General features: G+C 51.4%; 1 protein-coding gene across 3 annotated transcripts in view; it reads left to right on the top strand.

Moving 5' to 3' along the window:
• Lmf1 (lipase maturation factor 1) overlaps positions 1-27,568 on the top strand; it is a 105,454-nt gene that overhangs the window by 66,220 nt on the left and 11,666 nt on the right. For all 3 annotated transcript variants that reach the window (XR_005976479.1, XR_005976478.1, XM_041676557.1), the window contains exons 5-6: positions 10,282-10,347; positions 21,766-21,933. Coding sequence is in view for 1 of the 3 variants with exons in the window: in XM_041676557.1 (XP_041532491.1) it covers positions 10,282-10,347; positions 21,766-21,933 (234 nt within the window). In the remaining 2 variants the exon portion in view is untranslated. The remainder of the gene's footprint in view (positions 1-10,281; positions 10,348-21,765; positions 21,934-27,568) is intronic.

Genomic DNA, 27,568 nt, shown 5'->3' with positions numbered 1-27,568 from the left:
CTTGGGGATGCAAGGCTGGGTAACTTTTAAAAATAAGTTCATGTCATTTGGTACAGTAACAAAATAGAGATAAAAACATTTTATCATCACAACAAGTTTTTAAAAATTAATACACAATTGCAGCTGTATACACACACACACACACACACACACACACCCAGTCTTTAAAAAGAAAGAAAGCTGGATGTGGTGGCAGGAGGATCTCTGAGCTGAGGCCAGCCTGATCTACAGAGTGAGACCAAGACAACCTAGACACACAGAGGAACACTCTCAAGCTCTCAAAAACAAACCAAAAAAAAAAAAAAAAAGCATAAAAGCATGTATGAGGTCAGAAGTGGCAGGGTGCCTGTTCTCAGGACCACTCTTTCAGAGTATATTAGGCATCAAGTTTGGAAAAGTGGAAATTAAGTTATAATCCACAGATTTAATTGTGTATTTAGAAAACCCAGTGAAAGCTGAGCACAGTACGCACCTAATCTCAGCACTCAGAAGGTGGAAGTTGGGCATCGAGAGTTCAAGGTCATCTTGTGTAGTTCAAGGCCAACCTTGCCCCTTTACTCCCCTGCCCCTCGACCACCTGGGAAGAGGAAGGAAAGGAATTGAAGAAACAACTGTTAAAATGAATGTGAGGCTTTAGGGTGCAAGGTTGACATCATATATTCTTTAAGATATATATATGGGTGTTTTGTCTCTGTGCCGTGTATGTGCAATGCTGAAGGAGGCCAGAAGAGGGCATCAGATCCCAGAACTAGAGTTACAGATGGTTGTTAGCTATCACGTGGCTGCTGAGAATTGGACCCCTGCCCCTGGGAGAGCAGCCAGTGATCTTAGCCACTGAGCCATCCTTCCAGCCCAATATTTCATAACCTGTTAACAAGCCATTTCAAAATAAAAATTTGAGGGTGTTATCTATTGCATCAAAGCCCCTCAGAAGCCTCATAGTAAAACTTTAAGGGTGTCTAAGATGTGCATTTTTAAAAGCTGTGCAGTGGGGCCGAAGGGAATTTCAAATATTATAAATGGAGAGACAGACAATGTTCATAGATCAGAAAGACTCAGCACTGCATCTGGCTTGCCCAGTTTTACCTACAGATTCAAGGTGATCAGTATCCAACGCCCTGACTGATTCTGAATTGCGTATGAAAATACAGAAGATCTTTTTTAAAAAAAAAAAAAGACAGAGTTAGAGGGTTATGCTGATTTTTAGGGCTCACTTTAAAGCTGAAGTATGCTAGTGACCTATGTTGGAAGAGTGGGGTCCAAGAACAGATCTCATACTCTGCTCTTCATGGGCACCGGCAAGCTGAGGGGAAAACAAAACTATCTCTTACAGACAGCACTGGAGTGGTTGCGCAGGCTCACTAAAAAAAGGTGTTGAAAAGTTATACTAAAAGACCCCCTGGAAAAGTGAGCCCGGAAACCATAGTCGGGGAGAACATTTGGGGCACACGGTTTTGACATACAACATAGAGCACACATTGCAACCATAGAAACGTGAGCAAAAGGCAAAGGAAGGTACAAGATTCACCGATGAGTGTGTGGGAAGCTAAGAGAGACCACACCTTTTAGAAGGGATAAGAACAGCATGGCAATATCAGCTGCTGGAGACGTGCGACAGAAGTTCCTGTTCCGGGGGTATGTGTAGCTGCCCTTGGGCAGCCGTTCTACCTATCCCTAGGCCTGTGTCCTCTGGGCCAGGGCTTTGGGTGTCCTGTAACTTTGCTCAGAACGGGCAGGTGCTAGAGACGTCCACGTGCCCATCTGTTAAGAACCCAGGCATTTATTATGACAGAGAAGAACAGCACACAAAGGAAGGTGGCTGCGTGGTTACTACTAAAATACACGGTGTCCAGCCAGGCAGATGGGAGCTCCCTGGAGTAAGTGACCTTCAGGGGATGCCCCTGACCAGGCAGGACCATCGAGCTAGACTATGATTTCTTTGTGGTAGATAAAGCATGAAACTGACCAGAAAGGAATCGTAGAGAAATCTTTCTGGGGATGGAAATGCCCTGTCAGGCTGCCGGATTCCTGCCAGTGACCTGGACACATGTAATGTGTGTATCTGTTTCATGTAAACCATAGCACAGCCTTCTGTTGTCAGAGCAGGCAACAAGCCTGCTCATACACAGGACGCTGTGAGGTGCAGCCTGGCATCACATGCCTTGTGTTGATGAGTGAGCCTGTGTCTTAGGGTTTTTATTGCTGTCAAGAGACACCATGGCAATTCATTTTTGTTTTGTTTTGTTTTTCAAGACAGGGTTTCCCCGTGACTTTGGTGCCTGTTCTGGAACTTGTTCTGTAGACCAGGCTACCCTTGAACTCACAGAGATCCACCTGTCTCTGCCTCCTGAATGCTGGAATTAAAGGTGTGTACCACCACCACTCAGCATTCATGGCAACTCTTATAAGGAAAACATTTAATTGAGACTTGCTTATCATCATGGTGGGAACTGGTGGCATGCAGGCAGATGTGGTGCTGGAAGAATAACCAAGAGTCGCACATCCTGCAGGCAAGAGGAAGTCAACTGACTCACCGGGCAGTATCCTCAGCATAGGAAACTTCAGAGCCCACCTCCACAGTGACCCACTTCCTCCAACAAGGCCACACCCACTCCAACAAAGCCACACCTCCTAATAGTGCCACTCCCTATGAGATTATAGGGCCAGTTACCTTCAAACTACCATAGTCTGTTATGTTGTATGTCAAGAAAGGAAAGGGGACTTAGTGGTCCTCAGGTGGAGGACTTGAGCAGGACACAAAGGGCAGCTGTGCCAGCTTGAAGTAGCCAGGCAGATGTTCCTTGAGAGTGGCCATGGTTCTTGCCCATTATAGCATCTAAGAAGCCACATGGAACTTGGGGCCATAAGGAGACCTCTCAGAGCCAAGACAACTCAGCACAGAGCAGAGATGGCCAGAGAAGATGTGGGCGGTGAGTGGGAGGGGATGCCGGCAAGTGACTGCGAACTGAGTGGGAAATGCATTCTGGAAGGAAAGAGCCAGCCGATCGGACTGACCATAGAGCAGCTCCTGTTGAAGCAAGAGATGGCCCCAGGATTACCTGTGTCCAAGATGTTCTAAGCATTGCCTAGCCTGGTCCAAAAGCTTACTCAGCAACTGATACAAAAAGCCAACAGATCCCAAGAGTAGACAGGAGTCAAAGACATCCAGAAGCACCTGGTCAGCCCTGGATGATGCCCGTCCCCTCTAGACAGAGTGTTGTGGGCCTGTAGCTGGGAGTAAGTGGAGTGTCTGCAGACCATGGTGGGGCTAGATGTGTAGCTTACAGAGAAACTCGGATATTTTCCTGTGGGTCATTTTCATGTAGAAGGAAGTATGTTTCTGTTCATGTCTGCTTCCAAAGCAGGGTCACTCAGCCTGCAGCCCCAGGTTGTTGGGAGGTGAGGACCCCAAGACTGCTGCAAAACCAAGTCCCTGTTATCCAGGAGGCAGGCTGTGCTCATGTCGTTCATGTGCTCATGAACGGGATGAGCCAGGATAATTTTAAAAGCAGTTTCCATGTTAGCGTGTACCGCCCCCAGGATGCTTCAGGAGATGATGCTCAGGCCACGGAAGTGTGGGCTTGTGGGCGGCTCTGAGCAGTTAGCGAGCAGGGTGGAGACAGCGGTAGCAGAGAAGAGCCGGTGCTAGGGAACTGAGACAAAAACAGGCTTTGAAGTTGCCGGGCTCTTTCTCGGCGTTGGAGTGCCGCTGGTAAAATCGTATTAAATATAATGAAATAAATGCTGGAATGCAGAGTGTGCCTGTGAAGGCCGAATGAAACGGATGTCCCTGCCATTTCCCTCGTCCTGGGCATCCTAACTCCGAAATGAGAGCAATCATTCTAATTGGCTTTATTGCATTAGCGTAGGCAGAGCTAGAGAAAGGGGGCTTTTCTTCCTGCCTTCCCAACAGCCCCCAGGACAGTCAGAAGGGCTGACCTCTGACTCTGCTCAGAGACATCGCGGGAATCTTTGGACCCCATGTCTCCTGTGTCATGACCTTTGATCCCCAATTGCAGGCCTTTCATACAGCTATCCCAGCCCGGCCCCTGGCATCCTCTTTGGGTCCTCATTCAACCACAGCTCATGACCCTCAGGGGCTTAAGAAAGCATCAAAACCCCAGCACAGCCAAGAGCTTTGCAGAACCCTCTCATCCCTTCCTAGCAGTCCATCAAAGGTTATCACTCATAGGATTGTGGCCCTTTTCAAAGGGCGCAGGGCAAAATCTTTGCAGCTCTACACATGTCTACTCTCAAAGTGGTTTTTGTTTGTTTGTTTGTTTGTTTGTTTTTGTTTTGTTTCGCATCAGGCTATCCTACACACACACACACACATATGCAGACCATGTGAATGCAGAAGGCAGGATGCTATTGAATCACATGCTGCTTGACAATAAGGAGACAGTGAATCGGACCCGTCCCAAGAGTTGTCAGGAAAACTAGTGAATCTGCAGGGGTTAATAGGCAAGAGAGGTCTGGAAGCTTCCAGAAGGGAAAGTGAGCTCACAGAAAGGCAGATTGCTATAGTAGAAATAGTTACTGTTTTCACACACACCTTCCAGTTAACCTCTCAGACCAGGAGTCTGTTTGAGGTGTGGTAGTGGTGTTTTGGTGAAACCATACTGTAAGCCCGTAGGTGTCCAGGGCTTGGTGTGCTCTGGCTCTGGCCTGACTAGCCATGCCAGGATGGCCCTAGTCCTATGGACTAACCCTAACCCTAACCGCCTCTGTCATTTTGAACTAGGTCTTTGCTGAAGGTACTCGAAATGTAAAACTGCACGCTCTGCCTAGCTCTGCGCCGCCCTGAACTTTGCTAAACTGAGGCTTATAGCACACCTGTCTCCTCCACCATGTAGGGACAGTGTGCTGGGCCCATCTGTCGTGCCCATACACACACACACACACACACACACACACACACACACACCTGGAGCACATGGCTGCTGTTTGCGCAGAGGCTGCATTTTCTCAGTCCTTGCACAAACAGATGGGCCTGTCCTGATGGTTGCGGGAGTTCCTTTCCATCCTGGAAGTGCCAGGTGTGGTCATCATGCCCGAGGTCCCTCTGATTCCAAATCGTCCCAGTGCCGAGTACACACCGAGCAGGTGACTGTGATAGCAAGGGAAAAGCTTTGCCGTCACAGTGCAGAGCCCAGGGCACCTTCATTAGAGTACCCCATTGACCACACTCTCGGTGCCACCAAGGGTCTCAAACACTGGGCCTGCCTTCGGGATCTGCCACCTCTTCATGGCAGCGCTTCCTGTGCGGGGCAGAGCTGAGCCAGGAGAGGCCTTCAGGTCTGCAGCCTGGAGCGCATTCAGTAACCCTCTGTCCATGAGTGCTGCTGGCCCAGGTTGGGAATGGTAGGTACCACTCTCCAAGGAGGGGGACTGTAGGCTGTGCCCTCCATGTCTGGAGACAAGTGGGTCTAGAGAAGTGTTTGGTTGGAAGTGTTGCAAAAACTTTACAAGAAACTGTAGAGCCTGCGCTTACATCGCATGTGACAGGGGACTTGAGATTGAATGGGCACAGTCCCTCCAGTGCTGACATGTGACATGTCCCCCCAGCACAGCGTACAGAGCTCATGGGCATTCCATCAGGAATTCAGCTCTGGCAAGCAAGGAGTAGTCCCTCCAGATGCCCAGTGCCCCATACCTAGCTGCCTTTGAGATGCCAACAGTGCTCTAGATCCCATCAAACTCTTGAGGGAATACAGAGGCCTCTTACACCAAGCCAGGGTGCTAGGCATCCAAAGCAGATTCGTGCTGCGGCTCTCCTGGTGTGGCTTTCCATGGCCAAGTGGGAGCTTTTACGAAGCAGAATTGCGATCGGGAGCCTCTGGACAGGGACACACTCGTCCCCACTCACTGAGAGGCCAAGGTATCTTCTATCTGCCTGGAACATTCCAGCATCTTCTTCTTCTTCTTCCCAGGCAGAAAGCGGGGGCCATAGGAGACTGAAGGTCACTCGGCTCCCTCTCGGTCTGGCATGCTAAGACCCGTCTGTGCCATTTTTTCTTAAATTAATTTTGGGCGGAAAAAGGCTCAAAGAAGGCTTTGTTCCTCTGACACTCTGAAAGAAAGACCCGTGGGAAGGCTGACATCTGCAGCAGGAGCGAGTGGATGGGAGGAGCTCGAACGCCCTCCGCTCCCCAAGAATGCCTCAGGTTTCTAAGTGTCTCATCTCAGCTTCGCGTTTGATTGACATTTTAATTATTTTGTTTTTTTCTTCTTTTCCTGGTGTGAGTCTCCAAAGAGTCCCTCTTGCTCAGGTTCTGCGGGATACAGAGCATGGTGCAGCTCGTGGATGCTGAGGTTAGCCCTCACCGGGGTTAGTTGTGGCACCAACTCCCCTGCGCACTAGGTGTGCTTTGTCGGCTGCCAGGGCCTCCACTTGACGGACACACAGAGCAGCGTCATGCCGAGCTGGGAGTGTCCAGGCACCAGACAGACAGACCTACCTAGCAACACCACGCTCACGTGACCATGGCTGGACAGTACAGGACTTCCACTGGACTCCAGCCCCAGAGCTTACAGTCTGAGTGTTTTCGTTTCCCAAGAGGTAGCTTGGTTGTCAGAGTAACTCATCCAGGGAGTCTTTAAATAGAGTGCTCCCAGGAGGCGGTGCAGTTCAGCTCCCCGCAGTGCACACGGCTCCCCTGTGGCATCAGGATTGCTGGGAGCCCTGTGGGGCCTGTGACACCCTGGAGACATTGCTTCTGAACAGAGTGCTCCCTTTAAAGCCAGACTTCACCAGCAGGCACCCATTAGTAGTGTCACATGTGACGCTGGTGTGAGTACTCAACGTGTTCCCGTAGGTTCTGAGCTGAGCTCACCCTGTCTCCTGGTGTTGGTGGCTACATTCAAACACTGTTCTTGGAGGAGGTTGGGGGGGGGTCTCAGGCCAGCATCTCTATGTGGCCGCAGCCCCTTTTGGCGTTTATATCAGATCTGTCGCTCACTGTGTCCTGGACTCCCTCTGTGAGTGTGTCTAGGACTAGACATGTCTCTCTTCCCGCACAACCTCACACTGCCCAGATTACCTTGCTTGGGTAGCTGCAGAGGCCACTGCTGACCCCACAGCAGCCAGAGGACTGAACAGACAACTTATGTGCCACCAGTCCCTGCTGAGACTCTCAGCTGTCCCACATCCTCCCCATGTAAGAGGGGAGAAGGTGGTCTTCTCGGCATGTCTGGGAAGGTGCTGGTTAGTGTGACTTCAGTATGCTAGCTTTTGTTAGTCCCACTCTTAGGAGGCCCAGACTAACCCATTCAGCTAGTGGACAGCAGCCCCAGCCTTGCTGAGATGTCTGGTGGCCCAATCTTGTGGCCTCCCCGTGGACCATGGGCTTTCTGAGCAGCCTACTATGGCATACTAAGTGCTACCTGCTGTCTCTAGTGAACCTCACAGTCTCCACCCATGTCCTGGTCTAGGCTGAGGGACCTCTCATTTTCCTCTCTGCCCCTAGCAAGCCTCCCACCCACCATCCCAGCATCCTCAGGCCACTCCCCCATTCCTTTCATGGCAGCCCCTGGCCTATCCAGGAATACCACTCTTAGGGTTTCGGTTGCTGGGATTAAACACTATGACCAAAAGCAACCTGGGGAGGGAAGGGTTTATTTCATCTTACACTTGGAGATAAGAGTCCATCACTGGGGGACATCAGAAGGAACTCAAGCTAGGTGGGAACCTGGTGGTAGAAATCAATGCAAAAGCTACAGAGGAGCGCTGCTTACTGACTGGCTCTTCCTGGCTTGCTCAGCCTGCTTTCTTGGCGCACCCAGGACCACCAGCCCAGGAATGGCACTGCCCACAGTGATGTCTTTAGCCAAGAAAGTGCACTGTGGGCCAATCTGGTGAAGGGATTTTCTCCATTGAGGTTGCCTCTTTCAAAATGATGGTAGCTTGTGTCAAGCTGATGTAAAACTAACCAGAACACCCTCTCCCAAGGCTGTTTCTCTCACCCCGTCATCCACTTGCAAGCCTAGTGAGATGATGTGAGTAGGGGGCTCACATCTTCCGGTCTCAGTGAGGGCGCTGTTGTGAATGTTATGAGTCCCCTGCTCAGAGTCCCCAGAAAATCCTTCACCATCTCTGCACCCTGTGAGGTTAACACGGGGTGAGGTTAACACAGGGTGTAGGCTAGTTGTCTACAGCTCGGAAGTGGACCCTTGATAGACCCAGTCATCCTCCTTCGCTTTGAATTTTCAATCCCCAGACTGAGAAATAAAATTTTGTTTTTTAATACATCACTTATCTGCCACTTTGTCATAACAGCTTTAATACCCTTTTTGGCCTTTGCTCTCTGCATCTCTGTTGGACCTGCCTCTTCTCCCTCCTGCACTAGGATGTGGCTTCTTCTGTGCCCACCTAGACTTCAATGGCACTCAGTCCAGGTCTGTGAGCTTGTGGTAGATTGATGGTAGATGGGCCGGTGAGTAGATGTTGGACTGGTGATTGATGGGTGGGTGATTGGGTGAGTGGATGGATGGATGGATGGATGGATGACAATGAGCAGGTGGATGATAGGTGATCAGATGATGGATAAGGGAATGGGTGGTGTGTGGGTAGTGGATGAGTTAGATGGATGGTGGACAAATGGTTGTTGGATGGATGATATATAACTGTATGATGGGTAGATGGATGGGTAGTGATGGATGGAACCAACGGAACTTTCCAGGACAGTTGTAGTTACAGGAATTGCCATCTCAGGACGCTGGGTTGTTTTCTCTGAGGCATTTCCTCACCTTCTCCCCCAGCTAGTGTGGAAATGACAGAAACTGGAGTTGAATTTCTGTATCTCAAGCTAAGATTTTAGTTCTTTCATTCATAGTTGCTCCTGATTTACAAACAAGGCACCTAGCCCTGGCTTTCTTTAAGAGAAAGAAGGTGGACAGGCCCAGGTGGTACACGTAGGCAGACTATAGAGATGGCTGAGGCAGAGCCGTGAGGACCAACTGCCGGGTGCTACTCCCACTCTCAGCTGCTCTTCCCAAGGGCTCATCTGACTTACAGAAGACCCCCTGGAAACTTTTCCCTCCGGTGCTCAGTATCCTCAGTACTGGGCATGTTCTGCTCATGGGGAGACTGCCAGCCTGAACCTGGGCTTCCCATGACATCTCTCATGGATGTGGCTGCACATTTCCATCCCCCACTGAAACTTTTAAACCTTTGTAGTGCTGACAGGTCTTCCCTTGATGATGTCCTGGGTATCTGTAGTGTGAGATCTGAGCCTTTGGACTCATTCAGTTCTTTCATTAAAGGCACAACTGTATTATTGTAATAGCGTTGTATTGTCTGTGTGTGGTGTATGTACAGGTGTGTGCTGAGGTGCATGCTAAGGGAAAAGAGGGTACGCAAACGTGCTGGTTAGTATGGGGTATCTTCTGTCACACTACACCTTTTTTTTCTGAGCTACATTTCTTACTCATCTCACCAATCAGCTTAGCTAGCTGCAGAGCCTTCCAGGATCTCAGAGCTGGCATCACAGATGGACACCACTGCATCCAGACCCGGGGTGTGGATGTTGAGGATCCAACTTCAGAGCCTAATACTGTGCTGTAGTCACTTCACTGCCTGAGCCATCTCCTCAGCCCATTTGTTCTTCTCTCTCTCTCTCTCTGTTGGTACATGTGTGTGTGTGAGGTTGCACACGCATCCTGCATGTGGAGCCCATAGGACAACCTTGAGTGGCATGCTCAGGAATGCCATCTGCCTCCTTTGAGACAGGATCCCTCCTTGGCTTGACGTTCACTGAGTAGGCTAGACTGGCTGGCCAGCGTCTGTCTGTCTCCCCCTCCCCAACATCACCATTGGCCAGCTTTTTATGTGCATTCTGAGCATTGAGCTTGGATCTCTGTGCTTGTCCAACAAGCACTTTACTAAGTGAGCTATCTTCCTAACTCCCTAAGAATGGTTTTAAAGAAATTACAGAATAGTCCCTGGTGCAGTTTAGTGATTACTCAAAATAGGCGAGGCCCTGGGCTCCATCCCCAAAATGACATGGGCACTGACTGTATAGAGGATGCCATTCCTGCTGAGAGCGTGCTGGCTTTTAGTCCTCAGAAGGAGTCTGCGGGTGCTTATCATAAAGCTGTTTGGACTTTACCTCTTGGAGTACTTCCCACAGAAATAGACCCCTCCCATGTTCTTTAAAGCACAGCGACCTTGCCTTTGGGGGTGGGTCACTTCTCATCCCCAGAAGTAAATCCTGTTTGGGGTCTTTGTATCTCAACCTCTAGCACATGAGTGATGCTGTCCTCTGTCTTGCCTCTCTGCAGGGCCTAATCAAGATCCGTGGGGACAAGTGCTGGCTGGACCTGACCTGCATGGACTTCCACTATGAGGTGAGCACAGATCTGGCTGTGGCTGAAGCTGTGCACTGCTCTCAGAAGTGAGCATCCTTGCTGTGTCCGGGGCAGGGTTGGGTCACCAGGTGGCCTATAGAGTGTCTCCTGCTGCTGGGCTGGTTCCTCTGGTTATCTGGTTCCCTTTTTCTGCCCAGGCCTCCCTCTAGGACAGGCTAAGTCCCATCCTGGGAGCTGCAGCTCTGGCTGCATCTCCTGCAGGTGGAGGGTGAGGCTGCTCCACACCTTCCGCTGTGCTTGGACTCCCAAAGACAGCGATCCCAGGCACCGGGACAACATGGACCCTTGGCCAGGTCTCTGGCCCTCAAAACAGCCTGCCCTTACAGATGGCCATGTGCTTGTGTCAGAGATGAGGTCAGGAACAGCTTCAAACTGCAAATTAATCCAAGGGCACATGGCACTGTGGTGATGTCCATCTGCCCGTCACCCTAGCCAGGAGAACTGGAACTCCTGTGTGTGTCTCATTCCTTTCTTCTCCCTGCCCAGCCCACACTGCCCACTGCTGGAGACTCGCAGTTAGTTACTGCCTTCTCCCCACTGAGATCTGTGGGTACCGGTCTCTACCTTTGTTGTATTTTAGTACTGAGTCTAGACACTCAAGTCCTCTAACCGCTGAAGACACTAACGCCTGCAGCCGCTCCTCTGTGTGCTCATCCCTGTCCATCAGCGGGAGGGATGCACTGTTTGCTGTGGCTAACCAGGGTGTCTAGACTTCACTTTTTAAGGTCTTGGGAGTCCCCATGCCATCATCCCCCATCTATTCCAGAAATCCTGTCTCTGCTTCACTAGGGATCCCGCAATCTTCTCTTTCCTATGGTGGGGTTTCCAGCTTCTGTAAGTGCCAGAGAGAAGGCATGTTCGGCCTCGCACTCTCAGGAGAGCGTCCATTAGAATGAGTGGCTGACCGTATGCAACGAGCTATTTACACATACAGGCCATGGCACAGAGGATAGGGCTCAGAGCCTGTCGGTGAAGCTGGGCTGCCCTTGTCCCTCAGGGAGCAGCATCTCACTGAGATGGTCCCACGCCCACACAGCATGGTGGGTGTCAGCGCTGTGAACACAGGTCACCTGCAGGCTAGCATTGGCAAGCCCAGGAACCGTCTGGATGCAGAGTTCATGGGGAACCCATGCATCAGTGTCTCCTTGACGCAAAGCCATCTGAGGTCTGCTCTGCAGGAACGCACACTGGAGCCTGTGTTTTCATCCATACATCCTGCACCATGCATCTCATAATAAACCTGGGCCCCCTCAAGAGCTGAAGCAGCTCAGGTTCTCTGTCCCCTTCCTCAGGGCCTAGCCAAGCACACATGAGGCATGGACCACGTCCATAGAAGCCCCATGGCCATTGCTGCACTCTGATTGGTGAAGGCTCCTGAGCCTATTGGCTGCTTTGGACTATGATAGGCCAAGTGAGGGAAGGCATGCCCTTCATCTTATGGGTCAGGTTGACAGGCTGGTATTCTCTCCAAGTGTGGCCAGTGGACGGGGTATGCCACTAGCCAGCCTAGAGACGCTGGAAATTGCCCCAAATCCAATTCTCCTTGCTTAAGGCTTGGCCTAAGCATGGCAAAGTGTGCTTGAGGAGAGGCAGAGGGCACCTGTCAAGTCCCCAGCATCAAGGAGGGGGCAGCTGGCACCTACGCCAGAGCTGAGGATGACTGGTCTTGGAACGGAGCCAGACCCAACTGCCCTGGGCTGTGATATGAGAGGGTAATGGGGAGAAGACCCTCCCGACAGGATGGGGTATCTCTCCCCAGTGGGCTACCACACAGTAAGTACCTTGTCTCTAAGCTGTGTTTCCTCAGGCTCCATAGTTGGCATCCAGCTGAACCAGAGACAAACTGTATGGTTAGACCTTACATTATTTGTGCTGACTGTCCATGTGGGTGTCTGTACTTGTGTCTTGGTACTATAGTTCACAGGTAGCCATGTAGACTGGGGAAGGGAGGCCTAGTTGGAGTCAGGGCAGATCTTCCATCTCAGCCTTGCAGGGACATGGGCAGGCAGAGAGGGTGCAACTGTGCCTATGGGCAGATCGATGCCAGTGCCAGGCCAGGCCATGTGGAATCAACGCTTATGGATGGGTTAAACTGTAGCACTTGAGCTCTGAGCTACCATAGTCCCAACCTAACTTTATCCAGAGACACAGCCCCTCATCAGACAGCTGTCATTACAAGCAGCAAGCCCCAGGGGATCCATACCCTCTGTCCAATTTGACTATAAACTGGGGTTCCCACAGTATGTTCAATCAAATGGCATGCAGATCAGCTCACAGAATTGGGGACACTTTGTTGGGATTCTGTTTATTGTGAAGTGTACATTTGGGAAAGGCCAAAGAGAAGTTACGTGGTCTCTCCCGCTTAGTCATTAGTCTTGAAGCTTGAGCGTCCTGCCTTGAGCATCCAGGCCTCTTCACGGTATGGGCATGGCTAAAGAACTCACTGCTGGCACTGGTGACCATGGCCAACTCCAGCACTGACCCTAGGGTCTGCAGTGGCCCTGGGTCTGGTGAGCAGACCAACCTCACCCGGGAGTGGCATAAGTGGTGGCATCACGGATTTATGTGGACAGCAGATGTCCTACCACCACTGCCACCCATTGTAGGGGTTTCAGGAGCTGTGGGCCCAGAATCTGGACAAAGACCAAGTAAAGAAACTCCTTGACCATGACAAGGCTGTGTCCTATTGGAAGCATAGGGTTACAACCAGCCTTCTACGTAGCACAGCACGTTGAAGAGTGCCGGTGGTCCATAGGTGTCATAGCTGACCATGTGCTGTAGTTCAGCTTCACAGCATTAGGGAGGATCCTGTCATTCATGACCAGCCCAGGAAACTGCCAGGAGTGGTCACTCACACACCACTGGAGGATTAAAAGGACGCTAAGCTGGTGATCTTAATGTTCTTTCCGTATCATGATGTCCTAGCTCTAAGCCCAGCCCACCAGCAGCCACACCACCCATGAAATTCTCCACATGGTCTTCTGCTTGATATTGGACACCCCATCCCTGGGCGGTACAGGACATGCCGTGTGGCTTCACGGATCGTGTGTTCTGTAGCCTGGAAAATGCTGGTTGGTCCCTGTGGCCTGCTGCTTACTGCAGTGCAGTCCTCAACTGCGGCTCACACAAGGTGGCTGATGTGAGCACTGGTCACTGTTGTGCAGACCCTGGAGCTCAGCTCCATGCTGACAAACAGCCTCTCTGAGCATGTCCTCTGCTGGAGCAGCATCTGGAAACCCTGCCAGAGATGCTCAGGGCCCAGCGCACAGCATGACAGTCACAGACCACTGTGTACAGAAGATGCCGTGAGATGCCATGGCCTGCAGCACTTACTGGTGGGGCTATAAATACAGATCACCCATAGTGACTGTGTCCCACACTCAGGTGTCTGAACGGGGAAGCAGCCACATTTGTGCATTCGCCTCTGACCAAATGTTTCTACAGCAGAACGGTTCCATTTCTCACATTCACACCCAGTGTTGAGCACACCACTTGTAGAAAAGCTTCACCCTGCAGCCTCCCAGCTAAAGCTTAGCAAGGAGGGCTGCCTTTTGGTCCCCCGAGCTGTTGGAAGGTGTCCTGGCCTGACCACAGTCACCCACAGCAGACTGTATTGCCTCTCTCCCTTTTTCTCTTCTCTCCCCCTTCTCATTCTCCCTCTTCCCTTGATCTGTCTCTCCCTCTCACTGCCTGTCTCTGCCCACCCCTCCTCATTTTCTCTCTCTCCCCTTCCTTCCCCTGCCTTGCTCAGGGCAACATGAATGAGGTAATAGAAGTTTGCACTGTGGCTTTGCTGAGCTGACCTTTAATCCAGGGAAATAAATCACTTTCAGCTCCTATTATTGGTGAAGCCCCGCAGCCTCGGCATACACAAAGGAAGCCTTTGTGCCGTGTTACTTGGTTTTAAGTTAGAGTGTCAAGCCCATGGTAGGAGAAGCTGATGTCACCTCCACCATGGTCTGCACAACATGGGTGCCATGATTATGCCTGGGAACTGGCAGGCCGGGCAAAGTCCATGGTGTGTCAGTGCACATCCCTGCATGTCTACTTCTGTGTTCTGTAACATGCATGTACCTGATGCAAGTGATGACCTGGGCCCTGCAGCTTTCTCCGTGCTCCTCCATTTCTCTAACTAGGGATGGAGTCTGTGCCCACAGGCAGCTTTGTTTAGCATTGCTATAGTTCCTCCTCTCTCTCTTGAGAGTAGGAGGCTTCATTTCCTGTGTAAGTTTCCTATCTCTAAATATGGGAACGATGGCCCCAGGTTGCAGCGAAGATGGCACTAATCCTTCGGGTGCCAAGTACTTAGGTATGGGCGTGTGTCTCAGATGCTTCCCTGTATTGAGAGCTGGGGCATCCCAGCCTGAAGGTGCCATCTGCCAGTCCCTCAGCAGAGTTGAGAGGGATGCATCATGGAAAGGAGAGAGCTCTCACACAGAACACTTTTGCTGTTTTTATACGTGCTCCCACAGCCCAGGAAGCCTACTGGGCAGTTGTAACTGAGGAACAGGAGGGCTCCTGTCAGATAAAGCTGGCCCGTGTGATCTAGGAACACATGGCTGGGCTGAGGCTGTTTCTTCCCCTGTGGTATGATCTGTTTCCTCTTAACCTGAGCAGTGGTTGGAGGGCTGTGTGTGTCTCCACACTCGCCACTACCTCCCTGCAGGGCCCACTGTCTTCTTATCATCTCTCCTGGTCATTCAGTGCAAGATTGATGCTCACAAGGACTTTGGGAAGTCAGCTGCCAATATGATTCTCGGGACCCTGGCCCCATAGAATGGCCTGTGACTGGCAAAGCCCTGGGGCACACGAAGGCCCAAGTCGTATCTTTGATTCTTTTAAGCAGACTGCTGCTTCCAAGAGCTCAGGAAGCAACAGCATGAGGTGCTTACACCACAGAGCATTTCCAAAGCCTGAGTTATAGAAGTTCCGGCCCAGTGGATAAAGGTGCTTGCAAGTAAGTCTGACAACTTGAGTTCAGTCCCCAGAACCCAAAATCCCTCAGCTTGTCCTCGGAACTCCATGTGCACTGTGGTGTTTGCACATACAATCAATCGATCAATAAATAAATAAATAAATAGGAAGCCTTCTGAATGGTGGCATCAACCCTTAAGAACCACTGCCTCAGCCATGAACAGGCGTCGGGGTGGGGCTGTCATCTGAAGATAGGTCACACACATGTTTAAGGGATAAATTTAATTCTTTTGCTGGAGATTTGGGGGGATTTCATACCATCTCTCCATCTCATCCTCTCACCTCAAGACACGAATAGCAGCCCTCCACAAGCTCAGGCTTGGTGACACTGTATGCCCCAGTCCCAAGACCCCCAGGAACATCCACTGGGTTCCCATCCAAAAAGCTAGAAGTGTGTAATTGCGCTTCAAAACATGGGAGAATTTTCCAGATAGCTTTCTCTTAATGATTTCTCATTTAATTCCTTTACTGTCAGAGAAAACACTTTACATGTCTTGAGTCTTTTAAAACTTTTAAAATCTGTTTTGTGACCCAGTACTTGGTTTGTCTTTCTGGGCATTCCACTTGAACATTAGAGTCTGCCGTGTGTGGGACAGTGGTCGTCAAGGTGACATTGGTTGGCAGTGTTTCCCAACTCTCTACACACTTCCTAGTTCTCTGTCTGCTAGTGTCAAATATGTGTGTATGCACACACACACACACACACACACACACACACACACACACACACGGGGGGGGGGGGCTCCAGTTACAGCTGGACATCTGCCAGCATGTGTAGATCTCTCTCCCCTTTGCTTTGTGTATTTGGAGCTGTGATGTTTGGTGAATACATGTTTGTGCTGGCATACTCGTGGGGCTGCAGTCTCCTCTGACCTGATCTTTCCCTTGCTTTCTCTGCTTTGTCCCACACCATGCTCCAGCTTGCTTGTGACAGGTGCCTCTGTGGTGGCTCTGAGCCTGCATATGCCCTCACGTTTGGAGTCACTTCTCACGGGCAGCTTGTAGCCAGGTCTGATTATTTACTCAGTCTAATGGATTCTGTCTTTGAACCGAGTGTTTAGGCCTCTTGTTTGAGCTGAACTCTTTGGGACGGACACATTTCTTTTTGCCTGTTTTTTTGTTTTGTTTTTTGAGACAGGGTTTCTCTGTGGCTTTGGCTGTCCTGGAGCTCACTCTGTAGACCAGGCTGACCTCAAACTCATGAAGATCCACCTGCCTCTGCCTCCCGAGTGCTGGGATTAAAGGCGTGCACCCCAGCCTGGAACAAACACAGTTTTTCTCTTCCTATCATCTATTATTTATCCCCTTTTTAAATATTTTTCTGACTTTTCTGTGAATTCATTGAATATTTTTGTAGCTCTTCTTTCCTTCCTTTTTTACTAGCTATAACTCTGTGTAACTCTTTGTTCATTTGGTTACTTAGTCATTGTTTGGCTTGCTAGCTCTAACTTTGTGTCAATATTTGTTATTTTATTTCTGTGGTCATTTCAGGATTTATACTGTGTGTGTGTGTGCACACACCCTTACACACATATGCTCTGCGCACAGGCATATGTATACACACACACACTCACATGCATGCATGTATGAGACATAATGGATGAGTGACCACCTCAGTTCACATTCCAGTGAAATTAATTTGAATCTGAAGGAACTTTACAGTATTCTGACACCAGCACCCCAGTGCCTGCTGCTGTTGTTATTCTCTTGGCTTTTATACATTGTAACTGTGTTTGATGTTCACATCAAGATATTTAATTAAGGGCCAGTGAGACGGCTCAGCAGGTTAAAAACCCTTGCCCAGCAAGCCTGATGAACCTCCATATGTGTACTGTGGTGCATGTGCGTGTGCATGTATGCACACACACACACACGCACACACACACACACTAATAATAATAATAAAATAGTTATGGTTTTGTTTGTTTTTTGTTTTTGATTTTTTTTGGGGGGGGGGGTTTCAAGACAGGGGTTTCTCTGTGTAGCTCTGGCTATCCAGGAACTCACTCTGTTGACCAGGCTGGTCTCGAACTCACGGAGATCTGCCTGCCTCTACCTCTCAAGTGCTAGGATTAAAGTTGTGCACCACCACCACCCAGCTTAATAAAATAGTTTTAAAAGATAATTAAAGTAGAAAGTAGCCCCTGAGCTTATTCGTAGTCTTGCAGACTCCCATGCTCGACTTCTCTTTCTCCAGTTTCCTTCACCCTCTCATAGTGTGACTCATAGGAGATGGAATCTCGTGGCAGGCTGCTGCCTGATAATGTCTTTATTTCCCCTGGAGTTCAGAACTCTAGGCTGACAGGCTAGTGCCCTAAGGGTGCCTGTGTCTCTTCACTTGCGTCATTCCCCAGGAGGAATCCGCGTCTGTGTCTCTGTAACAACTTCATTCTGTTTGCTTCAAGATTCTTCTCTTTATCACGAATCTTGAACAGTTTGATTAGGGTGGTGTCGTTTTCTTCCTGTTGCTTTCGCTTGCAGTCTGCTGAGGTTTTTGTATTTGTGGGGTTTTGGGCTCCATCACGTTTGAAGACTGTTTCACACTTCCTCCTCTGGGGATTGGATTACCTGTGTGCTGTCCTGCCTGGAGTGTCCCCAGGCCACTGGTGCTTGTTGTCTCTTTAATCTCCTCTGTGCGGTTTCATCTCAGCTTCCACGCAGTCTTCACATACACGCCCTTCTCCTCTTCAGACTCCTGCTGGTAAACCTGTCACGCGCCTTTTTAATGGTACAAATGTAGATTCTTTCCCTGTTACCTTTTGTGCGATATTTCTCTTCCGCTCTGCAGTTTCCATGGGAGTTACACAGAACATCCTGAACTGGTTTATACCAGTTTCGCCTCACGCATTAGCGTACAAGTTGAACATCCTGCTCCCATGTGCCAGGTCCCGCTCCCCTCACTTGTTGACGCCTCGGAATTATGTCTTTGTACGTTTGAATCCAAAGCTCCAGCTAACAATACTTTAAATGTGTTTGTCTCTCGAGTTATGTGAAAACAGCATGGGATCATAAGCCAAAGTTCCAATAATGCTGCTCTTAGACCTATAATGGCTGTAAAATGCATGTCTGATTGTGGCGTGGAAAACAGAGTGGGATCACAAACCTGCTGCAGACACAACAGCTTTTGAACTGAAAGGGATCTTTTTCCCTTCACGGGTCCTATAATGTGATGTTCCAGGTTCTTGGAGGTTCTGCCTTACTTCACTTCAGGTAAAGGCCAGTGCAGTGTGCCAGGGTCCCCAGTACCCTCAGAACATCAGTGCGGCCCCTTGTGGCTGCACACCCAGCAGCATGACCGATAGATACACAAGCAGAGTGGACTTTCTCACAGCAGGGAGACCCTTGTCACATGGAAATGACGTTCCTGAGAGTAGGGTAACCGTCCCCACAGCAGGGTGGCCTTCACAATGTCTGGTCTTCCTCACACGGAGGGAGCTTGTCTCACAGTGGGGTGTCCCTTCTAACCTAGCTGCATAAGGCCATGAGACATCTCTTGCCTGTGTCTTTTGGTGGCCAGCTGGGGCTTGAGAAGAGAGGACACGGACTCTCTTCTCAGTTGATCCATGGGATGCACATGGGGAGCTGCTGGTAGATGCCATCTGTGGCCATCTGTACCCCAGAAGAACCCACGTGACCTTGTCCGGTTCTCAGTGCTGTGGTCATCTTTACATAAGCACCTTTATGGCTAGCGTTCCCTTCTCTTCGCCCCCAGTCACCCTGGGATGTGGGAAACAGCCAGCAGCCAGTGCTCAGCACCGTAAGGGCCCCCACCCCAGACCTTCCACTGCTGCCCAGAGGTGCCTGCCATGTTGGGTCTTCACCTCCAAGAGCCAGTCACCGTGATCCATAGGCCACTGGTCTGCTCTGCTCCTGGAACATGGTAACCCTGCTGAGGCCACACCATGAGCGTGAGTCATTCCAGGGAGGAGCTTGTCACTGTCACCTCCACATTCCCCAGTGACAAGCAGTATTCAGGTACAGAAAGGCTACTTTACCCCATAACAATCTGAGCTTTGGGCCTGCCGCGGCACCTGCTCTGCCTTCCAGTGAGCTCCAGGGGGGGCAGGACACAGACAGTCAGGGACTGGCCAGTGGTGAGGGCTGTGGAGGGCAGCGTCTTCAGTGAGCAGCTCAGCATGTGGCTGGCACTTGAGAGTTGTAAGAAATTTGTCCTCCAGGTGGCAATAGGTGTTCCCTTTATGTCAGCCCCAAGCATGGGATCTTCTGTCTCTGGAGGCAGACTTTTCTTTCAGCAGGGACCAGTGCGACAACAGCACAGACCTGTGTCTCCCCAAAATGTGCCGCCCTCGGGATCCCCAGCTAAGCATCTTCACCCCCTGTGTTTCCTCGTGTTTTTCTTACTTAAGATAGTCTCTTTGTAGAGCATGTTTGTAAACCATAGCCCAAGGTCTGGATACACTGTGCCCATGGAGACGCTTGGTCACTGCTGTCTGATGAGTCGTCAAGCTGGGCCCCCAGCAGGGCTGCGGTGTCAGCGGCTCTCAGTGCTCTCTTGTGCTTTACGGGGTGCAACGTTGCCACCCCCACAACAATCACACTTACCCACTCCCCAGCTTTTATGCAAACAGAAATGAGCCTTGTCCCTGGCATGGTATGCAGACAGGCTGCATCCCTCCCTTGTGACCCTATGGTGTGCCTTGAGGCCTCAGGTCACAGAACAGACCCTGCTGGACAGTCAGGCCCTGGCCCACAGATCCAGGGAAGCTGTGCTTCCCAGGATGCCTTTGGCAGAGGTGCAGCATTCGGAGGGACCCCCCTTGTCAGGAAGGCCGCAGCACCTCTCACTAACACTACCTTCTGATTACTACTCTCGTTTTCATCTGGTCTAGGAAAGCCCATGAGGACTGGGATAGAACCGAGTTTCTAGTTCCCAGCATCTGCCTCGCTGAGTTTGCGTAGACCCCTGGTTGAGCTGGGATCAATGCCTGCGTCTCGGTGTCTCATTCTTTGTGGTACACTGTCCTGCAAGCTGACAGACACTGTGCGGATCTGAAGCACAGTGACTTTGCAGGCACTGCTTCCTACCGATCTGAGGTGATGTCTTCGCCAGCCCTGTACTCGCTTGCCAGTATGCTTGTGGCCATGGTCACCCTCCCTCGTTGTCTGCTTTCCTACCCTTTCTGGAACCTCTGGAAGTTTTGAGGGTCAGAGGCTGTGACGGTCCATTACTCTCATCCTTAGACTGTTCCGCTGCAAATGGTGTCTCCAGTCGGGACACAGAGTCTCCAAGTCCAAGGGATGTGGAGGTCAACACTGATTCCCAGAATCTGCCCAACAGGGAACAGTGACAAGGGCCGCAGCAGCCCAGGAGAATGGAAGGGGGAGGGGCAGCAAGCCAAGAGTGCTCCAGTTTCTGGTCCTGTTGGAGTGAAGGATCTGGGAGAAAGTAAAGGGTCCACAGCTGAAGAGAAGGTGGATCTGGCAGACAAAGATCTCACAATGGCCTCTGTCTCCTGGCACAGGGCTGTGGGGTCACTTTGTTTGGACCAGTTAGAAGAGGGGCGGTGATGCCCCACAGAGCTAGGCTGAGGGTGGCCTGAAGCATTGTTAAATGAAAAGCTTGGTTTCTGTTCTGTCCTACTAGGCTGTTTATTTTTCTTGTGATCACATGGGTGGTTCAAGTAGCAGGGGCCCCGCGTGGGGTGGAGCAGGGCACTTGTAGGGGCCCGGGGCTTCAGGGGAGGTGTCCTTCTGGGAGGGGCTCCACACCTATGAAGATGGGGTGAGCTGACAAGTGGGCTCCTTAAGTGCTCCATGGCCCAGGTGAAATCCTGAGGGGACCGTGCCTAAGAAGCAGCAGAGTACCAAGCTCTGTCCTCTGAGCACCATGGCAGCCCCTTCTCTGCCTCCCTGTACCTCCTGCTCCTGTTTCCAGAGCCACTGCTCCTGTGACCCTTATCCCTGACTCCAGTTCCCTATGCTCAAACCCATTTCCTGTGGAACAGGCCCGCATGGGTCTGTGGGATCCCCTGAGGGGTAAAAGGGATCCTAGGGGCCATAGAGCCTGGCAGTGGGCTGTGAGTACTGGGTGGCAGGCCACTGGCAACTCAGTGGGCCATGAGCCCCAGGCAGCCGCCACCCACAATTCCACTGGTGCTTAGGGGCAGCAGGCTGGTTCTTACATCTTTAGATTCTTCATCTGTTCACAAGTCTTTAAAGATTTTTCCTTCAGGGATAGTGTACGCTTTTGCCTATAGATAATGAAGGCTTAAAACAGGACAAAAAAAAAAAAACTTCGCTTTTGCTTCAAAAATAGCCTGCCCACAGAAGTCCTCCAGCCCCGATGGGCTAGGCCAGTTGCAAATGCACAGGGCTAGAGAACAGATGGCTTCTTCATAGCCAGGGCAGTACCACCCTCATCAGCCAAGGTGGTAACTCAAAAGCCTCTTTTTGTCCCCACAGACCCAGCCAGTGCCCAACCCGATGGCCTACTACCTGCACAGGTCACCCTGGTGGTTCCATCACTTTGAGACACTCAGCAACCACTTCCTGGAACTTGTTGTGCCTTTCTTCCTGTTCCTCGGCCGCCGGATGTGCATTCTTCACGGGGTGCTGCAGATCCTTTTCCAGGTAGGCTGTGCCAGGGTGCCACCACTTGGGGTCCCCGTGTGTCTACAGAAGACAAGAGCCTGTCTCGTCATTTCTGAGTTAGCACCCAGGGGAGTGGCTTCATCAGCTCCATCTCACCCCCTGCAGGAGCCCCACTGCATCTGATCCAGGCTGGATTCCAGGGTCCCCTTCCCAGATTCCATGAGCCCATGGTGGTGTCTGGTTGCCCTCAGGGAGCTGCCTGCAGGGAGAGACACAAACCTTGCTCAGGCACCCCTCTGCTCCACACAGACACGCCCTGTGTTCTTGGATCCAACCCTAGAATGTTAGGTGTCTTGCTCTACATAGACATCAGTCTACTAGGAATTGGGTAAGTTGCTTAAGACAGGGTCTTGCCATGTGGCCCTGACTGTCCTGGAACTTGTGGTCCCTCAGCCTCTACTTCCTGAGGGCTGATGTCTTTGGAGTCAGGGTCTCAGGAAGTTGTCTGTGCTGCCCTTGAGCTTGTGCTCCTTCCTCAGCCCTCCCGGCAGCTGGGATGACAGTCCTGCACCACCAGGCCAGGCTCACCTTGTGGTTTTGGTTTTCTGTTTTCAGTCATGAATGAATGTTGACCATCAGTCAGGAGAGGGTCGCAGGGTTTTCCCCTTCAATATGTTAATGAGGTGAATTACATTACCGCTGCTCCGGTTGAGCTAGTTTCATATTCTAAAATAAACTCAGTTTGGTCATGCTGTAGATATTTTAATATATTGCTAGGGCTAATTTGCCAATGTTTTGTTTTAGATTTTGCATGGTTGTCAGTGAGAGAGACCTGTCTGTAGTTTTCCAGCGTAATGTGGGCCTAGTGTGGATTCCCTGTCTGGGCTCTGAAGACTGTCCGCTCTCTCTGAAGGGTCCACGGAGACCCAGGCAGCCTGTACTCAGGAGCCTGGGCAATGCTGGGTGTGCTTCTGCGCAGAGCTTTGAGAGCTTTGCCATGGTGCGGACTGTGGCTGTGGGACACCCTTTTTGAAGCAGCTTTGACAGTCAGCATCTTCCTGGGAATAAATGTCAGCTTCAGCTGTTTTCAGATTTATTAGTGCAGAGGGGAGAGGGGACGTCATGTTCTCCTCGGTGCAAAGTTTGGGTCCCTGAGCCTGTCTCTCTCGTGTCCCTTCTCTCCGTGCAGAGCTCTGTTTAAATCAGGACTGACGGGGAGCAGGTGTTTGAGTCTCACTGGCACCTCTGCCGCAGTGACCTTTGGCTGCTCCACATCTCTGGCCACTACCTGTTCACGAGCTCTAGTGCTCTAACATACTGGCTCCTTTTTGTTTTGTCTTTTAATCAGGATGCTCTAGAAAATTCCTTTGTGCCCCACATCCCCACTATGAGCACTTCCCACTGTTGGGTACAAGGTGGAGGTGCCGACATGACGCATGACTCACCAAAGGCCGCAGAGTGTTCTTTGGGTTTGGACAATGGAGAATGTCATTGTCGTGCAGACCTCTTCCCACCCTGAGAGTCATGGGAGCACTGCTTCATCCTCCTCTCCCCTGACCCCTGGTCTTCAGGCTTCCCGAGCTTCTCTCAGTCATGTGTCCCAGGCTCCTCCCTACGGTGTAACTCCTCATATCTCTTCAGAGCTTAGATTTGCCTGGAGTGCCTATTTCCCACACATCTTCTGGAGGCCACAGGCAGTTCCAGTCTTGAGATGACTACTGGCTCCCAGACCCCACCTTGCCTGAGGAGCAAGACCATCCAGCTGGGTGGACCAGACATTGAGGAAGAGCCATAGCCTTGGAAGTGTCTCTGCCCTCTTGTCCTGGCCCATGTGTAAGGTTGGAGAGGGTAATGAGGTTGCTCCTGGGCCAGCATGGCCTAGTGAGGAAGTTGGTGCCTAGACTGAGCCTTCCACAATAATACCCAGAGCCTCAGGGAGAATAAGGGTCAGGGCAGGCACATGCATTCCACACTAAACACGGGGGAGTTTTGCAGAGACCAGGGATGCCATGTTGGGAATGGCTGCCTGCAGTGCCTCAGCTACACAGATACCAGAGACACGTAGCAAGAGTCCTCATCTGGACAAAGCAGACACCTTGGGTTCTGGGGTCTCCTGGGGTTCAGGAGTCTCCTCTTCCTGTGTACAAGGAGCTGTACAGCAAGCTTCTCTCAGCAACCCCCACGTGGGACACCCTAGAAAATGAAGAAGCCTACACCACACCTTCCAAGAGCTGCCAGCAGCCTTGAGCCTCTGTTAACTCCTTGTAGTCCTTGCAGAGGCAGCCGTGAATTTGCTCTGTCATGAGGGGATCCCTGGCCAGCAGCTTCCACCTGACTCCCACGGTAGAGAACATGAACTGGTCACACCACGTCCAGAAGAAATGGAGCTATCCAGGGCTAGGGCTTTTCCCCAGGACTGGTCTGACGTCCCCCAGGCAGAGTTGAGTATAGGATCAGGGTCAGCTGGTGTGGCCTTTACCATCCCAAGAGCCCCCATGGAAGGTGTCGAGAGTGCAGTGCCAGCCCCCAGCACCCGCCATTCTGGGGCGTCTGAGAAGAGCCTGGTGTGGAGCTGCACTGTGTCCTGACCCATTGGTTCCTGTGTTCCTTCCTGTGGGCCAGGCAGAGTCTGAGTTCACTCACTTCCTCCCACACTCGGTTTACACAGCTGCTCCTAGGATCCCTGCAAGGCCGCAGGATCCACGTGGGAAGAGCTGAAGAGCTCTGAGGGGATGACCCCGGAAGGGGCGGTATGGTCAGCCTCCGCTGCTGAGCTAGGTCAGGACATCTCCGAGGCCCACCATGGTATCAGTCCCCACCAAGGAACAAGAAGGAGGTGGGGTTGGACCTGAGACTCTGGAGAGAAGGCAAGAGAGGGTCTTGGGAGGCAGCTTTGAGGTTGATTCCTCTGCTAAGGTCACTTGGGGTTACCCAGATGCCTTGGGAGCACATACCTGCCCTCTGTGAAGGTCCCTGTAACCACATGCATGTCTTCTGTGGAAGTTCCCTGTGACCACATACATGTCCTCTGGAAGGTCCTCTCAAGCTCCTGTCTCCCCTGTGGGAAGCCTGCCTGCAGGCCTGTGTCCTCTGTGGTAACTGCAAGCCCAGCAGGGACATCCAGAAATCCCCCCTCTTCCTTTCGGGGTCATGTTGCATCTGCCTGGAACATCTGCTAGAGCCTCTCTGGGGCCGAATTCCACCAACACACGTTCATCTTCCTCTGCCGTCTCGAGCCTCGCCCGGCTGTGCTCCAAGCCGGTCATCTGCAGAGCACACTGAGAGTTCCTTGAGGACCCTACCAGCCAGGGGTAAACACAGATGGGCTGTGACGAGATTCATTTCCCTCAGAGGGATGGCTGCAGTGATGCTAGAAGGAAAACAAGAGAGATAAGATCCCTTTGGAGCACTCGGACCATGTGCTGCGTGATGAATTCCAGTCTTACCCAACAAACAGGCTGTGCGGGGAGGGGATCCTGAGCTGCGGGGGCCGCGTGGGCCTGACCTCCCCCCCCCCCCGAGCACAGCCCCCATCTGTCCACCTGGGCAAAGTGTCACAGGCTCTCCACAGTGCTTTGTTAGAAACAGGATGTCACCCGGTGACGGTTCACCTGTGTCAGCACCTTGGCATGTCTGTGAGGGTGTTTCGGAGAGGGTTACTGAGGAGGGAAAACCACCACTCTGAATGTGGGTCATACCATCCCCAGACTGAATGAATTAGGGAAGAGGGAGAAAAGAGAGTGAGCACCTGCATTCAATCTCTCTCAGCTTCCTGACTGCAGGTCTAATGTGCCCAGCTACCTCAAGTTCCCACTACCTTGCTTTACCTCCATGATGGACTATGTGCCCTTAAACTGTGAGACAAACCCTTCCTTCCTTAAGTTGCTGCCCTCCACCCCAAGGCCATGAGTTCTAGGGTGGGTCTGTGTCATTCAGAGTTCCCCAGATGTATTAGCACAGCTGCCAGACAGCTGAGGAGAGGCCTCATGCCATGCAGGGTTCTAGGTCATCAGCAGTACAGCTGAGTCTGCCCATGGGGACTGACCCCTGGCTCATGACCACAGGACATCACCCCAGCCTCACCAGACAAGTGTCTGCAACAGGCGGGCATGTCATCTCAGCAGAGTGGTCAGCCATAGCCTCACCACCGTGAGGTGTTGAGTTGCAGCCTCTCTGCTTGGAAGCTAGAGACACTTTGAATTGGCTGAGAAGGTGTCTGTAGGCAGAAGGAGAGCAGTGACTGGTAAGGATCCAAAGTCACCATCTGTCATGTGATCCAGTGTCTCTCCAGGAAGGTGCTGACTAGAGCCTTCAAGACTACAGGTTCCAAAACTGCAGCCCAAAGGGATGCCCTGAGCCCTCTGCAGTAGCTGGGTTCCTCCTGAGGCCCTTCCCGAGCAGCACTGAGCAGTGTCTTGGGACACACCGAGAACCCCAACAGCACTTCTCCATGCCTTGCTTTCCATAAACATAACCATGATTGGGAAAAGAAGGAATGAGGCTGCCACCTGCCCCTGAAAGCTAAGGAGGAGGTTCCGGGTGCAGGGATGGAAGGACACAAATGTAAGGACCTTGTACGTGCTGGGCACAGGAGTCAGGGCAGTTTACACATTTCCACCACGGATTTGTTCCCTGGAGGAGAAGCCTACAGAGCACACAGATTAGAGGGGAGTGGCTACTCAGCCTGTGCACCGTGGGAAGTCTTAGGATCTGCCACCTGCAAGTTTGGGAACCCAAGAAAGCTCGTTGGTCCCAGCCCAAACTCAAGGACCAAGAGCTATGGATGGAAGCCAGCAGTCTTCACCCTGGCTTCATCCATGGACCAAGAACCGCCGTAGGCCAGAACAGGAGGAGGTGGACGTCCAGCTCAGAGAGAGGAGTGATGCCCTTCCTGGACACTTTTGCTCTTTCCAGACCTTGGTGTGTGTGTGTGGGGGGGGGGGGGGGCGGGGGTTGATAGACAGTGCACTGGGCAGGGCAGTCATAACTCTGGCTGGCATTTCTAAGGTTTTCCAGTCTTCCTTCTGGACCTACACAGACACCCCAGAAACAATGCTTCATCAGCCGGTTAGGTGTGTTTCAGCGCAGTTGGGCTCCCACATGGGATGATTGTTCTGTTATATCAAAAGTCAGTTCTAAGGCAGGCATGCAGCACACAGCTGTAACCCTGGCACTCTGGAGCTGGCACAGGAGGGTTGGGAGTTTGAGGACAACCTGGGCCCAGAGACCCTGTCTCAAAGCTAAAAGTTCTGTGTTCCTGGCTAATTTTTATATTCATTTTTTAGTATTATAAGGAATTTTAATGACTTAAATTCTTAAAGACTTTTTAACACGTATGTGAGGGTGTGCATGTGTGTGTGAAAGGGCTGCACAGGCCAGCACAGGGCGACGGGTCCCTGGAACGGGAGTCACGGGGGATTTTAAGCCGCATCATGTGGCTGCTGGAAAGAAGTTGGGTCCTTTACAAGGCCAGCAAGTATTCTTTACCACTGAGCTGGTCCTCCAAACCCCAAAGACCTGAATATTAATGCGCATTTCACCTTTTTAGCGCTCTGCACTGGGTAGCTCCAAGCTTACACAGGAATCAGGTTTATCTGGAGAGCGTTTTGTTTTGTTCTTTAGATTTGCTGGAGTTCTCTTGATGGGCTTCTGTCACTTTGGAGAGCAGGCTGAC

This window comes from Microtus oregoni, unplaced genomic scaffold (genome assembly GCF_018167655.1).
Source record: "Microtus oregoni isolate MIOR12 unplaced genomic scaffold, Mior012 000027F_ref0000203, whole genome shotgun sequence".
In the NCBI taxonomy this organism is placed as follows: domain Eukaryota; kingdom Metazoa; phylum Chordata; class Mammalia; order Rodentia; family Cricetidae; genus Microtus; species Microtus oregoni.
The sequence above is the reverse complement of the archived record's forward strand: the minus strand, read 5'-3'. Positions and strand labels throughout refer to the sequence as shown.